General features: G+C 50.2%; 1 protein-coding gene across 1 annotated transcript in view; it reads left to right on the top strand.

The window, feature by feature from the left end:
• LOC140454959 (E3 ubiquitin-protein ligase TRIM39-like) overlaps positions 1 to 8,897 on the top strand; it is a 58,485-nt gene extending 49,588 nt beyond the window's left edge. The window contains exons 5-7 of the mRNA XM_072549637.1: positions 1,007 to 1,029; positions 5,032 to 5,147; positions 8,320 to 8,897. Of these exons, the coding sequence (XP_072405738.1) occupies positions 1,007 to 1,029; positions 5,032 to 5,147; positions 8,320 to 8,834 (654 nt within the window). The 3' untranslated portion in view covers positions 8,835 to 8,897. The remainder of the gene's footprint in view (positions 1 to 1,006; positions 1,030 to 5,031; positions 5,148 to 8,319) is intronic.
• The last annotated feature ends 6,047 nt before the right edge of the window (positions 8,898 to 14,944 follow it).

Genomic DNA, 14,944 nt, shown 5'->3' with positions numbered 1-14,944 from the left:
GAAGTAATCTGCGCCCGCTCGCCGACGTTGGCTCCTGGTCAGGTCTCGCCTTGAGTTTCGAAGTTGAATTCCTTCCTTTTAAACTTGCCCTCTAATCACCTCCAGACCCAGAGCCCTCTGCGTTGTCTGTGCCCCTCTGATTCTGGGCCTGCTCTTCATCCCTGATTTTAATTGTTGCACCGTTAGTGACGGTGCCTTCCCCTGACAATATCCCAAGCTCTGGAATTCTCTTCGTAACCCCCATTCCATCATCCTGCTTTAAACAAAGACTTAAAACCCAAACCTTTGACATAGCTTATGGACATAGAGTCATAGAACCACTTTCTGTGTAAGTATATGTTGCCCCTTGTGTTCCTTTAAAATCTTTCTCCTCTCACCTTAATAGTATCCCCCTCTAGTTTTGGACTCCCATACCCAAGGGAAAATACCCTTGCTATTCACCTTATCCATACCCTTCATGATTTTACAAACCTCTATAAAGTCACCTCTCCTACACTCCGGTGAAAGATTGTCCTCAGCCTAACCAGCTTCTCCTCACAACTCGAACCCTCCACTCCAGGCACCATCCTGGAAAATCTTTTCCGCACCCTCTCCAGCTCGGTAATGTCCTTCCTCTGACAGGGTGACCCGAACCAGGCACAGTACTCCAGAAGAGGCCTCACCAACACCCTGCACCACCTCGACATGATGACCCAACTCCTGTACTCAACGGTCTGAGACTTTACAAAGCAGCCAGGCAATTGTAGCCCTCAAGAATTGGGAGATTTTTAGAATTTGCAAGGAGGGCAAAGAAATTGATAAAGAAAGTGAGATCTCAACCCTTATGTGGCTCGATGTTTAATTTAGCTTCTTAATTGCTTCTGTCATTGACCTGGGGACAACTTATTAAAGTAAAGGTCCTTATGATGATAAGTTGTTCTTGAATACATTTGGATTTTGTAATGTTTGCCTGTCTATTTCCGTCCTTGCCACCTCTAACCTGCTGTATTTTATATTTTGTGTTTAGGACATAAAACAATTGCTTGATGGGTATGTCATCTTTCCTCTACATTTCAGTTTTTTAGTTCTGTCGGCTAGTCATGATTTCGTTGCAAGTACCATTTCGAACAAATTCGGTGAACGAGTGCACATTGCCAGGGCAAATTGATTTCTGACTTGCTTGCTTTGGCAGGAGGGCGAACAAGGACAGCAAATCCACTTTCTCCCCAGATATTAGAGACACATTGAATGGAATTATAGAATCCCTGCAGTGTGGAAGCAGGCCATTCAGCCCATTGAGTCCACACTGACCCACCAAAGAGCATCCCATCCAGACCTACCCCTCTTACCCTGTCCCAGTAACCCTGCATTTCCCATGGTTAATAGCCTGCACCTTCCTGCACACGACAGGCAATTTATCATAGAATCGTAGAATCCCTCCAGTGTGGAAGCAAGTCATCTGGCCCCTTCCGAAGAGTAACCCATCTAGACCTATTCCCCCTCTACATTTCCTCTGACAAGCCCACTTAACCTACATATCCGTGGACACCATGGGTAATTTAGCACGGCTAATCCACCCTAAACTGCACATCTTTTTGGACTGTGGGAGGAAACGCTGAGGAAACCCAGGCAGAGACGGGGGAGAATGTGCAAACTCCACACAGACAGTTGCCCGAGGGTGGAAACGAAACCGGGTCCCTGGCGCTGTGAGGCAGCGGTGTTAACCACCCAGCCACCATGCTGCCCCTTCCGGCTCCTGAAGAGACCCTTCAGCCCGTCACGTCTGCACCTGTCCCAATTTCCAGCCTTCAATGTTATGACATTTGAAGTGCTCATCCAAGCTTTCTTTTCAGTGGTTGTGAGGTTTTCCACCCTCCCTGACAGGGTGTTCTGGATTCCCCTTCGGGTGAGGAGTTTTTCGACACATCCCCTCCAAGCCTCCTATCCTTCACCTTAAATTGCTTCATCATCTCAAATAATTCTAATAATTTCAGCCAAACCTCTACTTCCTGATCCATCTCCCACACAGACGGTTCCATTCCTGAATAGATAACAGCAGCACCCAATCGCCTCACCCTTGAACTGCCAACAAAATCAATTGATTAGCTAAAGCCAGCATTATCTCCCTGACGCTGGAACCAGGGGGACAGAGTCTCGGAATAAAGGGAAGGCCAATACGGACTGAGGTGGGGAGGAAACTCTCCACTCGGGGGGTTGGTGAATCCTTGAGAATTCTCTACCCCAAAGATCTGTGGCAGTTCAACCATCAAGTGGGCTCAAGACAGAAATCAGTAGGTTTCTGGAAACCAGTGACGTTAATTGGAGATAGTGTTGGAAAATGGTGTCGATGTAGACGATGTGACCAAAATTGAACGGGGGGGCAGGTTCGGTGGGCTGAATGGTCTGCTCTTATTGATGTTCCTATGTTCATACACACCAGACCACCTATTCTCATGTTCTGCAGACACTTATGCAGCCTTATTTTCCCTTTGCGTCTTTCAGGCCTGTTGGTCAGCCATTTTTAGCGAGGGATGCACCATGGTTAGCCATGGGGAAATGCAGGTTAGGTGGGTTAGCCATGGGGAAATACAGGTTAGGTGAGTTAGCCATGGTGAAATGCAGGTTAGGTGAGTTAGCCATAGGGAAATGAAGATTGGGTGAGTTAGCCATGGGGAAATGCAGGTTGGGTGGGTTAGCCTGGGGAAATGCAGGTTGATTAGATTAGATTCAATTACTTTTGATTAGATTACTTACAGTGTGGAAACAGGCCCTTCGGCCCAACAAGTCCACACCGCCCCGCTGAAGCGCAACCCACCCAAACCCCTACATCTACCCCTACCTAACACTACGGGTAATTTAGCATGGGTTAGACATGGGGAAATGCTGGTTGGGTGGGTTAGCCATGGGGAAATGGAGTTTGGGTGGGTTAGCCATGGGGAAATGGAGTTTGGGTGGGTTAGCCATGGGGAAATGGAGTTTGGGTGGGTTAGCCATGGGGAAATGCAGGTTGGGTGGGTTAGCCATGTGGAAATGGAGTTTGGGTGGTTTAGCCATGGGGAAATGCAGGTTGGGTGGGTTAGCCATGTGGAAATGGAGTTTGGGTGGGTTAGCCATGGGGAAATGGAGTTTGGGTGGGTTAGCCATGGGGAAATGGAGTTTGGGTGGGTTAGCCATGGGGAAATGGAGTTTGGGTGGGTTAGCCATGGGGAAATGGAGTTTGGGTGGGTTAGCCATGGGGAAATGGAGTTTGGGTGGGTTAGCCATGGGGAAATGGAGTTTGGGTGGGTTAGCCATGGGGAAATGGAGTTTGGGTGGGTTAGCCATGGGGAAATGCAGGTTGGGTGGGTTAGCCATGTGGAAATGGAGTTTGGGTGGGTTAGCCATGGGGAAATGGAGTTTGGGTGGGTTAGCCATGGGGAAATGGAGTTTGGGTGGGTTAGCCATGGGGAAATGGAGTTTGGGTGGGTTAGCCATGGGGAAATGCAGGTTGGGTGGGTTAGCCATGTGGAAATGGAGTTTGGGTGGTTTAGCCATGGGGAAATGCAGGTTAGGGTGGGTTAGCCATGGGGAAATGCAGGTTAGGGTGGGTTAGCCATGGGGAAATGGAGTTTGGGTGGTTTAGCCATGGGGAAATGCAGGTTAGGGTGGGTTAGCCATGGGGAAATGCAGGTTAGGTGAGTTAGCCATGGGGAAATGCAGGTTAGGTGGGTTAGCCATGGGGAAATGCAGGTTAGGTGAGTTAGCCATAGGAAAATTCAGTTTAGGTGGGTTAGCCATGGGAAATGCAGGTTAGGTGAGTTAGCCATGGTGAAATGAAGATTGGGTGAGTTAGCCATGGGGAAATGCAGGTTGGGTGAGTTAGCCATGGGGAAATGCAGCTTAGGTGGGTTAGCCTGGGGAAATGCAGGTTGATTAGATTAGATTCAATTACTTTTGATTAGATTACTTACAGTGTGGAAACAGGCCCTTCGGCCCAACAAGTCCACACCGCCCCGCTGAAGCGCAACCCACCCATACCCCTACATCTACCCCTACCTAACACTACGGGTAATTTAGCATGGGTTAGACATGGGGAAATGCTGGTTGGATGGGTTAGCCATGTGGAAATGGAGTTTGGGTGGGTTAGCCATGGGGAAATGGAGTTTGGGTGGGTTAGCCATGGGGAAATGGAGTTTGGGTGGTTTAGCCATGGGGAAATGTAGGTTGGGTGGGTTAGCCATGGGGAAATGGAGTTTGGGTGGTTTAGCCATGGGGAAATGTAGGTTGGGTGGGTTAGCCATGGGGAAATGCAGGTTAGGGTGGGTTAGCCATGTGGAAATGCAGGTTAGGGTGGGTTAGCCATGGGGAAATGGAGTTTGGGTGGGTTAGCCATGGGGAAATGTAGGTTGGGTGGGTTAGCCATGGGGAAATGGAGTTTGGGTGGGTTAGCCATGGGGAAATGCAGGTTAGGGTGGGTTAGCCATGTGGAAATGCAGGTTGGGTGGGTTAGCCATGGGGAAATGTAGGTTGGGTGGGTTAGCCATGGGGAAATGGAGTTTGGGTGGTTTAGCCATGGGGAAATGCAGGTTAGGGTGGGTTAGCCATGGGGAAATGCAATTTGGGTGGGTTAGCCATGGGGAAATGTAGGTTGTGTGGGTTAGACATCGGGTTTTGCAGGGTAACAGTGATAGGATAGGTCTGGGTGGGCTGCTGTTTGGAAGATTAGTGCAGACTCAATGGGCCAAATGGCCTGGTCCCTTACTGTAGAGATTCTATGATTAACCTATTTCTGCATTATACCACATTGCGACCCCATGATCTGTCTGGATGCGACTAATTCAAGTCCAGTTCGACTGTGTTAGTCAATGGCCACTGCCAGTGTGTATTTATCCAGAACATTGAGGTGTTGCACTAACATCTCAACATTGTTGAGCTGATCCTTCAGCAGTCTGTGTTGGTGCCACAACTAAGTTAGAATGGAATATACCGTGCTGCTTATTCATATATCCCTGCATTTGCGCGTTTGTAACAGAAGAAAACAGACTCTGATTTAACAACATTATGTTTCCGCAGAGCAGAGACATCCAAAATCAAACCCATGGAAACCAAATTAAATCTGAGTCTATACGATCCCATTGGCCCGCTGCAGTATATAGTCTGGAAACGAATGCTAAAGGTTATTAATCCAGGTAAGGCTGACCTTCAAAGGATTCGATCAATGTCCCTGCAGGTTTTGTAACAGATTGATTGCGATTTCATAGGTCACATCAGGGTGATATATGATTGTGTGAACCTTTGAGAGAGAGAGAGAGAGAGACAGACAGAGACAGAGACAGAGAGACAGAGAGACAGAGAGACAGAGAGAGAGAGAGAGAGAGAGAGAGAGCGCAGGGTAGATTTTCCAGGGTGGTAGCTGGGATCAGAGGCTTCCGGGAAATGGAGAGACCAGAGGAACTGGGATTGTCCTCCATAAACTGGGGAAAGTCAGGAAGGGTTTCGATCAAGTCGATAAGGGTTTCCTTCCAAAGAGAGGGAGATTCACAGGTGATGCAGATTTAGGATAGTTAACCAAAAGAAAAGGGAGATAAACGATAGGGTTTATTGAAAACAGCAAGATGTTTTGATGGGGTTGTGGTCAAACAAACGATGGAATCGCAGTAACTTGCAAAAGGGAATGAGTCAATACTTGAAGGGGGAGTATGTTAGAGGGTCCTGGGGGAAGGGGCAAACATTTGAGACTAATTGCAGAGCTCTCTCGCAGAAACAATATGAGTACTCTGGTCTCTTTCTGTGCAGAATAACCAATTCCCCAGAAAATTGGCTCTATTTAATGTTTTAATAAGTGATCATGCCCTTTTTTAAAAAAAAATTCCTTTCTCAGTCAAAATTCCTCTGCTGTTTAAAATTGTTCCCAAAGTCATCAGAAACAGCGTGACCCTTCTGTATTATCACCGGGCTCACGTTTACACAGAATCAGCATGAAATACAGCGAATTGCCTGAATGTTGCGCAGTGTTCTCTAAAGGATTGAGTACAAAATGTCCATGTTGTGCCAACTGAGAGGACACAGAGCTCGGCGTTCTTCCCTGGACTCTGTGTCTTTCATTTAACCAGCGTCACACTTTGTAGAGTCAGAATTAGTGGGACAGAGCTGGACATGCTGGAGGTTGGAGCTGCTGCTTGTAATGGCTTTCAGAAAGGGATTGGTATCCCTTACCTGTCACTGTCCTCGCTAGGAGTGCAATAGAACTCACCAGGGGTGAGTCTGGAGGGAAGGCCTGTGATATTGACCGTTCATGTAAATGAAGTGCAGTGAGACGTTAAGGGCTGTTGCAATGTCAATGATAATAAATACCCATCGTGAAACGAATATCTGATCTTTTCTTGTTCCCTCTTATCTGTTTCCATCCAAGCCCAGTTTCACCCAAGGGTGGCCCCACATACCTTTTACGTTTACGTTGTTAGAAGCAGTTTCTCAAAAAACCTACCATCCAAATTTTTAACTCATTGCCTCTGGGCATCGCTGGCCACGCTAGCATTTATTGCCCATAGGCAGTGAAGAGTCAACTCCATTGCTGTGGGACTGGAGTCACATGTAGGCCACTCTATCCCTAAAAGGAGTTGATGCGCCAGATGGGTTTTGCTATAATCTGGCAATGGATTCATGGTCCTCATTAGATGCTCAATTCCAGATTTTTTTTGCTGGAGTGAACTTCCACCACCTACCACAGCAGGGCGCCACTTGGGTCTCTGGATTAACAATCCAGTGGTAACGCCACCAGGTCATCACCTTCCCTCTATTGCATGGGGTGCAATGCTTTGGCTTTACTGGACCATTTCAGAGGGCATTACAGTGGGTCTGGAGTCACAGGTATCAGCCTGACTGGGCAACACTCTATGCCCTTAAAGGCCCGACCGAACTGATGTCTGGTTTCTGTGACCACTTTTTGTTTGGTTAATTGAACCTAAATTTCCACCGGATGCCGAGGTTGGGATCAGCACTCTTATTTTTCAGTCAACCGGTCCAGCTCTCTCCTGGGTTATCAGTCCAATCAATACCTTAATCGTTCGCTGCTGTTCCCCTCCGAAAGCGGGAGGAAGCAGCCCACTTCACAAGCGTGACGGCCGTGCCTGTACACTTCCACGGCCGCTGATGCCTGGAAGCAGCAGTGTCGGCCATCTACAAGATGCACAGTGCAGTAACTCACCCAGACTCCTGCCAAACCAGGACAGGGACAGCAGGTATGTGGGAACACCACCTCCCCCGCAAGACCCCCCCCCCCCCACCCCACCCCCCGCTGTTCACCATCCTGACTCGGAAATACATCGCTGTTCCTGTACTGGTGCTGGGTCGAAATCTTGGTACTCCCTCCTTCAGAGCATTCTTGGACGTTCTGGTACCAATTGGACTGTAGCAGTTGAAGGGGACCACTCATCACTATCTCCTTAGGGGCGGAGCTTTGGAACCTGGAGATAGGGCAGGCCGTTGAACGTGGTTCCCTCTGGCAGGAAGACAACCCAGCCAATTTCCCTCCTATAAATCCCCACCAGAGCAAATTTTTGGGGAGGCTTGAGGAACATTGGGAATTTTTTCTTCCACCTGTTTCCCTCATGAAGTATGGACCAATAACTCCCTCAGGATGTGAGGCTGGAAATCTGACTCTGAACAGCGGGTAAACAAGGCACCAGGCCTGAATGTGGAATGCACAATAGGAGAAACTCTGGGTTCCTAATCTAAGGAAAGATATAAGGTGTCGGAGGCAGTCCAGAGAAAGTTCATTTAGCTGGTACCAGGAGGGACTGTCCTTTGAGGAGAGGTAGAATAAGTTGGAACTGTACTCATTGAGATTTAGAACAATGAGAGGTGACCTTATTTAACCAAACAAGTGTCTTAGTGAGGCTTGGACAGGGTGTTGAAGAGACAATGTCTTCCCCCCCACCATGGGAGAGGATTACATAAGCTAAGACTAAACATTCACCCATTTCAGAAAACGGTGGAGGAGGCGGTTGGGACGGTCTCCAGATGGTGACTGGTGGATTTAATGGGCCGAATGGCCTGCTTCCATGAATTCTATGAATTTCTGCTGTCGGAGGGTGGCGTATCTGTGGAATCCTTAACCTTCCAAGGTGGTTAAGCATATCCAAGGCTGGGACAGACAGGATTTCAGTCGACGGTAGGCAGGAACGTGGGGGTGAGGCTGATCGGCTCAGAATGGCGGAGCAGACTCGACGGGCCGAATGGCCGACTGCTGCTCCTGTGCGTCTTTAGGAATGAGCCAGGCGAGCCGAGCGTGCGGAGCTCTCCCTCAGGCCTGGGGGGGAACGTGCTGCGGGTTTTCACCCTTGCCCTTTCTGCCTCCAGTTCCAGCCCTGCTGACATTGAACCCCCAGACGGCTCACCCCCGTCTCCTCCTGTCGGATGAGGACACCCAGGTGAGGCGGGGTGAGTGGAGGAAGGTGCCTGAGTTCCCCGAGCGCTTCAACTTCCTGCTGAGCGTGCTGGCTACCCAGGGCTTCAACGCCGGCCGCCACTACTGGGAGATCGACGTGGGCGACAACATGGCCTGGGACGTGGGTGCCGCCAAATCCTCGGTGGAGAGGAAGGCCATCCCAGAGAATGGGATCTGGGCGGTGGGCCTGTGGGACAAGGAGTACACCGCCTTCACCCACCCCCGCACCGTGCTGCATCTGGGGGGCATGGCCCCCAAGAGGGTGGGGGTCTACCTGGACTATGAGGAGGGCCAGGTCTCGTTCTACAACGCCAACTCCATGGGCCATATCTACACCTTCACAGAGTCCTTCACCGAGACAGTCTACCCTTACTTCAGCACTGAGAGCCGGACCGAACCTCTGAAGTTGGTCACCCTGAGGCTGTAATTCTTGGTAACACTCCAAAGGGGGCTCTCTCGCTCTCTCTCTCTCTCTCTCTCTCGCTGCTGATGACCCTTTAAGCAGCGGGGTTGGGGGTTTTGGGGGTGGGCGGGTTGCTGGGTGTTTGAGGAGGGGGGTGCATGCAGAAAGGATAAGCAAAGGGGCCGGGCACTTCACTGTTTGGGTAGCCTTCCTCAATCGCCCAATTCCCGCACAACATGGCTGTTCGCAGAGAGGACGGTTTAGAGTCAACCGCGCTGCTGTGGGTCTGCCTGATTCTTTCCTGGGAGGGGCGTCATTGAACCAGAGTCTGGTAACAGCTAACGGTTAGAGTAGCTTTTAGTTTCTGACTTTTGTCTTTTGGGTCATGCAGCACGGAAACAGACCCTTCGGTCCAACCTGTCCATGCCGACCAGATACCCCAACCCAATCTAGTCCCACCTGCCCGCATCCGGCCCATATCCCTCTAAACCCTTCCTATTCATATACCCATCCAGATGCCTCTTAGATGTTGTAATTGTACCAGCCTCCACCACATCCTCTGGCAGCTCATTCCACACACGTACCACCCTCTGTGTGAAAAAGTTGCCCCTTAGGTCTCTTTTATATCTTTCCCCTCTCACCCTAAACCTATATCCTCTAGTTCTGGACTCCCCCTCCCCTGGGGATAAAGACCTTGGCTATTCAACTTGACTTTTAAATTGAACACAAATTTCTGTACCTCCATGACTGGGGTGCGAACCCAGGACTTTGTTAGTTCTAGCTTACTTGGACCAGCGACAGTACCAGAGTTGGACGTTCTCCCCATGGATTTCCTTTAGGTGCTCCGGGTTCTCCCCATAGTGCAGAGCTGTGCGGGTTAGAGTGGATTGGCCAGGCTAAATTGCCCTGTAGTGTCCAGGTCAGCTGAGTAAGCCATGGGAAACGCAGGGTTACAGGTATGGGAGGGGTCTGGGTGTGACGCTCTTTGGGCGGTCAGTACACAGTCGATGGGCCGAATGGCCTGCTTCCAAATTATGGGGATTCCATGAACGCACCACCAGTCTCCCTTTACAAGGCGAAATTTCTCATGCCATAGAATCCCTACAGTGTGGAAACAGGCCTTTTGGCCCAACAGGTCCACACCGACCCTCCGAAGAGTAACTAACTCAGACCCATTCCCCTAACCCATTATCTTATACTTACCCATCCTTAATGCACCTAACCTAACCTACACATCTCTGAACACTATGGGCAATTTAACATGGCCAATCCATTTAGCAGAGTGGCATGGTGACCCAGTGTGTGACTCACAGCACCAGGGACCCGGGTTCAATTCCTGCCTCAGGCAACTGACTGTGTGGAGTCTGCATGGGTTTCCTCCGGGTGCTCTGGTTTCCTCCCACAATCCAAAAACGTGCAGGTTAGCCAAATTGGCCGGGTGAAGGGGTAAAATGTAGGGGAACGGGTCTGGGTGGGTTGCTCTTCGGAGGGTCGGTGTGGGCTTGTTGGGCCGAAGGGCCTGTTTCCACACTGTATGGCATCTAATCCACCCCAACCTGCACATCTTTGGACTGTGAGAGGAAACCCATGCAGACACGGGGAGAATGTATAACCGCCCCAACAGACAGTGGCCCGAGGCTGGAATCGAACCTGGGTCCCTGAGGCAGTAGTGCTGACCACCGATGTGATGGTATGTAGTTGTGTGAAACACTCACGGTCACTATTTAGCGATGGGGGCCCCGTAGAACTTAGAACATAGAACAAATACAGCACAGTACATGCCCTTTGGCCCTCGATGTTGCGCCGATCCAAGCCCACCTAACCTACACTAGCCCACTATCCTCCATATGCCTATCCAATGCCTGTTTAAATGCCCATAAAGAGGGAGAGTCCACCACTGCTACTGGCAGGGCATTCCATGAACTCACGACTCGCTGAGTAAAGCTATGCGGGTTAGGGTGGATTGGCCAGGCTAAATTGCCCTGTAGTGTCCAGGTTAGCTGAGTAAGCCATGGGGAAACGCAGGGTTACAGGTATGGGAGGGGTCTGGGTGCGATGCTCTTTGGGCGGTCAGTACACAGTCGATGGGCCAAATGGCCTGCTTCCAAATAATGGGGATTCCATGAACGCACCACCAGTCTCCCTTTACAAGGCGAAATTTCTCATGCCATAGAATCCCTACTGTGTGGTAACAGGCCTTTTGGCCCAACAGGTCCAATTGTAACTGTGCTCAATTTATTTTTAAATTCAGCTTCAAGCCAGCAGCAAACTGTGTTTCCCTCCAGCCCTCAGACAGGTCGTTCTCCTCTGGTGGTGGAACCTGAAACACATTAACACGAGAAGCCCCAGTTTATCACCTTCCCCGAGTGACCACCACCGTCACCATCTTTTTACAACTGCGGCACAGACGTGTTGAATCTCAGTTTCAGTCACGTGTGTGTGGGTTTGTGGGGGGGGGGGGGTGGGGTGGGGGGAAGATTAGAGGTGTGTGAGAGAGGAGGGCTAAGCTTAACCAGACTGCCCCCCCCCCCCCCCCCAGTTGAAGTCAGACCCGCCTCGTGTGGCACTAGATGTTCACGTCCAGCAGGGAAGTCTAACTCAGAATGTCACTCTCCAGGCCAGAACTGGTCGGGGTGTTGGGGGGGGGGGGGGGGGGGGGGTGTGGTGAAACCTGTAGGCCACACACCGTCCTTCTCTCAATTGTCCCTGTGAAGTGAGAACAGCTTTAGAATGACTGGTTCCCCTCACTAGCATTGCAATTGTTAACAATTGAGAATGGGCTGGGGAAGTGAGAGGGGTTATGTTTGTTAGCTCAGTCAGGGTGGGGAGGGGGGGGGGTGGGGGAGCTGACAGAGGGAAATTGCGCAGAGACGAGTCAGTCCCACCTCCCTGTTGGATGGAAATTTTTATCTTGTCGTGGGCTGCAGATTTATGGTGGGTTGCTGCGTGTGGAGAGATTTAAGCAAACTCTCCTTTCTGATTGTGATGAGTATTTGAATTCGCACCAGTCATATGTTTGAATACCCAACGCCCCCCCCCCCCCCCCAACTTTTGAGGCTTTGTGGCTGAATGCTGCCTTTTACGTGTGTGTTTCAGTGCTGTGGCATGTACTGTTTGATTAATAAATACAAGATTATGTGTTTCAGAACCTTGCTGTTTTGAAGAGTAAGTTTGTTGTGAACAGAGCCTTCTGTAACAAATGGTATCAGAGAGACCTCGGCTAGCAGCGTGGTGAGGGACAGGACACTGGTAAACTTCATACGTACTTACCACTGTGGACGGACTGTTCGTCTGATGGCATTGTTACCATATAAACACTGGGCTTCCAGTCTGGCCATTTGAGTGAGTTAAGTGAAGGAGACCCTGATTTTCGAATTACCGAGATGTTTTCATACACCTCTCAGAGAGGGCGGGACGCGAACCCAGGCATCCTGACCATAGGTAGGGCCACTACCACCTGCATCGAGAGCCACTGAGCTATGGTGTGACCTAGCAACGTGTACTCTTGAGTTTAATGGTTTGTGGTGAGAGGGAACCACCAGAGAGTGAGCCGGACCTCGTTGAGAAACATAACGGTGAACAAACAGGTCCACACAGGCCCGGAGTAAGAAGCAGAGAGGGGCGTGTGGACCCAGTTACATTATTCCAACAGGCAGCTGGAGAATCTGAAATGCTTTGCGGAAATCTTGCAGTTAATGCAGGTAATCGCCAACAATCCCCATTCCCCCACCTCCTCGCTGGGATCTGGCTAATCCAGTATTTGTTACTCATCCCGAATTGCCCAGAGGGCACTTAGAAATCAAACACATTGCTGTGGTTCTGGAGTCACGTGTAAGAATCACGTGATGCATTTTGGAAGGTGGAATTTGAAAGCTGAGTACAGGATTAAGGATAGGATTCTTGGCAGTGTGGAGGAACAGAGGGATCTTGGTGTGCAGGTACATAGATCCCTTAACATGGCCACCCAAGTGGACAGGGTTGTTAAGAAAGCATATGGTGTTTTGGCTTTCATTAACAGGGGGATTGAGTTTAAGAGTTGTGAGATCTTGTTGCAGCTCTATAAAACTTTGGTTAGACCGCACTTGGAATACTGCGTCCAGTTCTGGTCGCCCTATTATAGGAAAGATGTGGATGCTTTGGAGAGGGTTCAGAGGAGGTTTGTGGGCGGCACGGTGGCACAGTGGTTAGCACTGCTGCCTCACAGCGCCTGAGTCCCGGGTTCAACTCCCGCCTCAGGCGACTGACTGTGTGGAGTTTGCACGTTCTCCCCGTGTCTGCGTGGGTTTCCTCCGGGTGCTCCGGTTTCCTCCCACAGTCCAAAGATGTGCAGGCCAGGTGAATTGGCCGTGCTAAATTGCCCATAGTGTTAGGTAAGGGGTAAATGTAGATGTAGGGGTATGGGTGGGTTACGCTTCGGCGGGGCAGTGTGGGCTTGTTGGGCCGAAGGGCCTGTTTCCACACTGTAAGTAATCTAATCTACCAGGATGCTGCCTGGACTGGAGGGCTTATTTTATGAAGAGAGGTTGACTGAGCTCGGACTTTTTTCATTGGAGAAAAGGAGGAAGAGAGGGGACCTAATTGAGGTTTACAAGATAATGAGAGGCATAGATAGAGTCGATAGCCAGAGACTATTTCCCAGGACAGAAATGACTAACACGAGGGGTCATAATTTTAAACTGGTTGGAGGAAAGTACAGAGGGGATGTCAGAGGCAGGTTCTTTACACAGAGAGTTGTGAGAGCATGGCATGCGTTGCCAGCAGCAGTTGTGGAAGCGAGGTCATTGAGGACATTTAAGAGACTGCTGGACATGTATATGGTCACAGAAATCTGAGGGTTCGTACATTAGGTTTACCTTACATGAGGATCAATGGTCGGCACAACATCGCGGGCTGAAGGGCCTGTTCTGTGCTGTACTGTTCTATGTGCTAATCATAGAATCTCATAGTAGAATCCCTTCAGTGTGGAAACAGGCCATTCGGCCCCAACAAGTCCACACTGACCCTCCGAAGAGTAACCCACCCATCCCCGACATTTTCCCTTGACTAATGCACCTCACCTGCACATCCCTGAACACTATGGGGGCAATTTCCCACTGCCAAAACCCACCCTGACCTGCACATCTTTGGACTGTGGGAGGAAACCCGAGCACCCGGAGGAAACCCACGCCGACACAGGGGAGAACGTGCAAACTTTACACAGGCAGGCGCCCCGAGGCTGGGATTGAGGCCGGGGGTCCCTGGGAGCAGTCGGCTTGGCAGATTTCCTTCCCTGAGGGACAGGAGTGAGCCAGATGGGGGTTTTTTTCCCCCTCTGACAGCAGTTTCATGGCCACCAATAGATTCATAATTACAGAATCCTTTCATTGAAGTCAAATTGCGCCATCTGTCTTGGTGGGATTTGGGCTGGGAGTCCTCAGAGCATTAGCTGAGCTTCTGGATTAATACCACTGTCCCCCCCTCCCCCCCCATTTCTCTGGTTTGCAGCATTTTTGCACTAATTGTCTATTACACCCACCACCGACAGTTAAGTTCAGTAAATGACAGTATTCATGTAATGGATAATGACTAGCTATCGGGCTATCCTGACCAGAAAACAATTCATTCATTCCTTCGTTTAGGCCCCGTTCTCTCTTTCTCGCTCTCTTTCTGCCTCTTTAAAAAATCGTTCCCCTCCCTTCAGCCTCTTTGAGGATGAGGACAACAGTGGACTGTACGGGACATCTCCAGATGACCCCCCTACCCCCTGAATTGTCTGTGTGGCTGATAGTGTGGGTGGGGAGCTTGTGATGACGGGAAGGCACCAGTGAACCGGCCGCACCAGCCAATGTAGGGGATGTGAGGGGATGTATTCAGGGATGTCAGACAAGTCTCAGGAACAAATGGGGGGAATTGTAGAGGGGGGTGAGCGACCTTCCAATGTAGACCCTGAAAGTAAAGGGCAGTTCGGCAAGATGGCGAAGAAGGGAGACGGGGAGCCCTTTCCCTGAGGTTTAGAAAATAAACACAGTCAGACTGTGCCGAAACGGTCCGAATCAATTAGTCAGGAAACAGCTCTGGTCACCGCGGGACAGAAATTCCGTGATCGCACACCGAGAGACGGGAGTAAACTGTCTTTACGCGGATGTTGCCCGGGA

This window comes from Chiloscyllium punctatum, chromosome 30 (genome assembly GCF_047496795.1).
Source record: "Chiloscyllium punctatum isolate Juve2018m chromosome 30, sChiPun1.3, whole genome shotgun sequence".
Lineage (NCBI taxonomy): Eukaryota > Metazoa > Chordata > Chondrichthyes > Orectolobiformes > Hemiscylliidae > Chiloscyllium > Chiloscyllium punctatum.
Note: the sequence above shows the minus strand (reverse complement) of the source record. Positions and strands in the feature narration are given on the sequence as shown.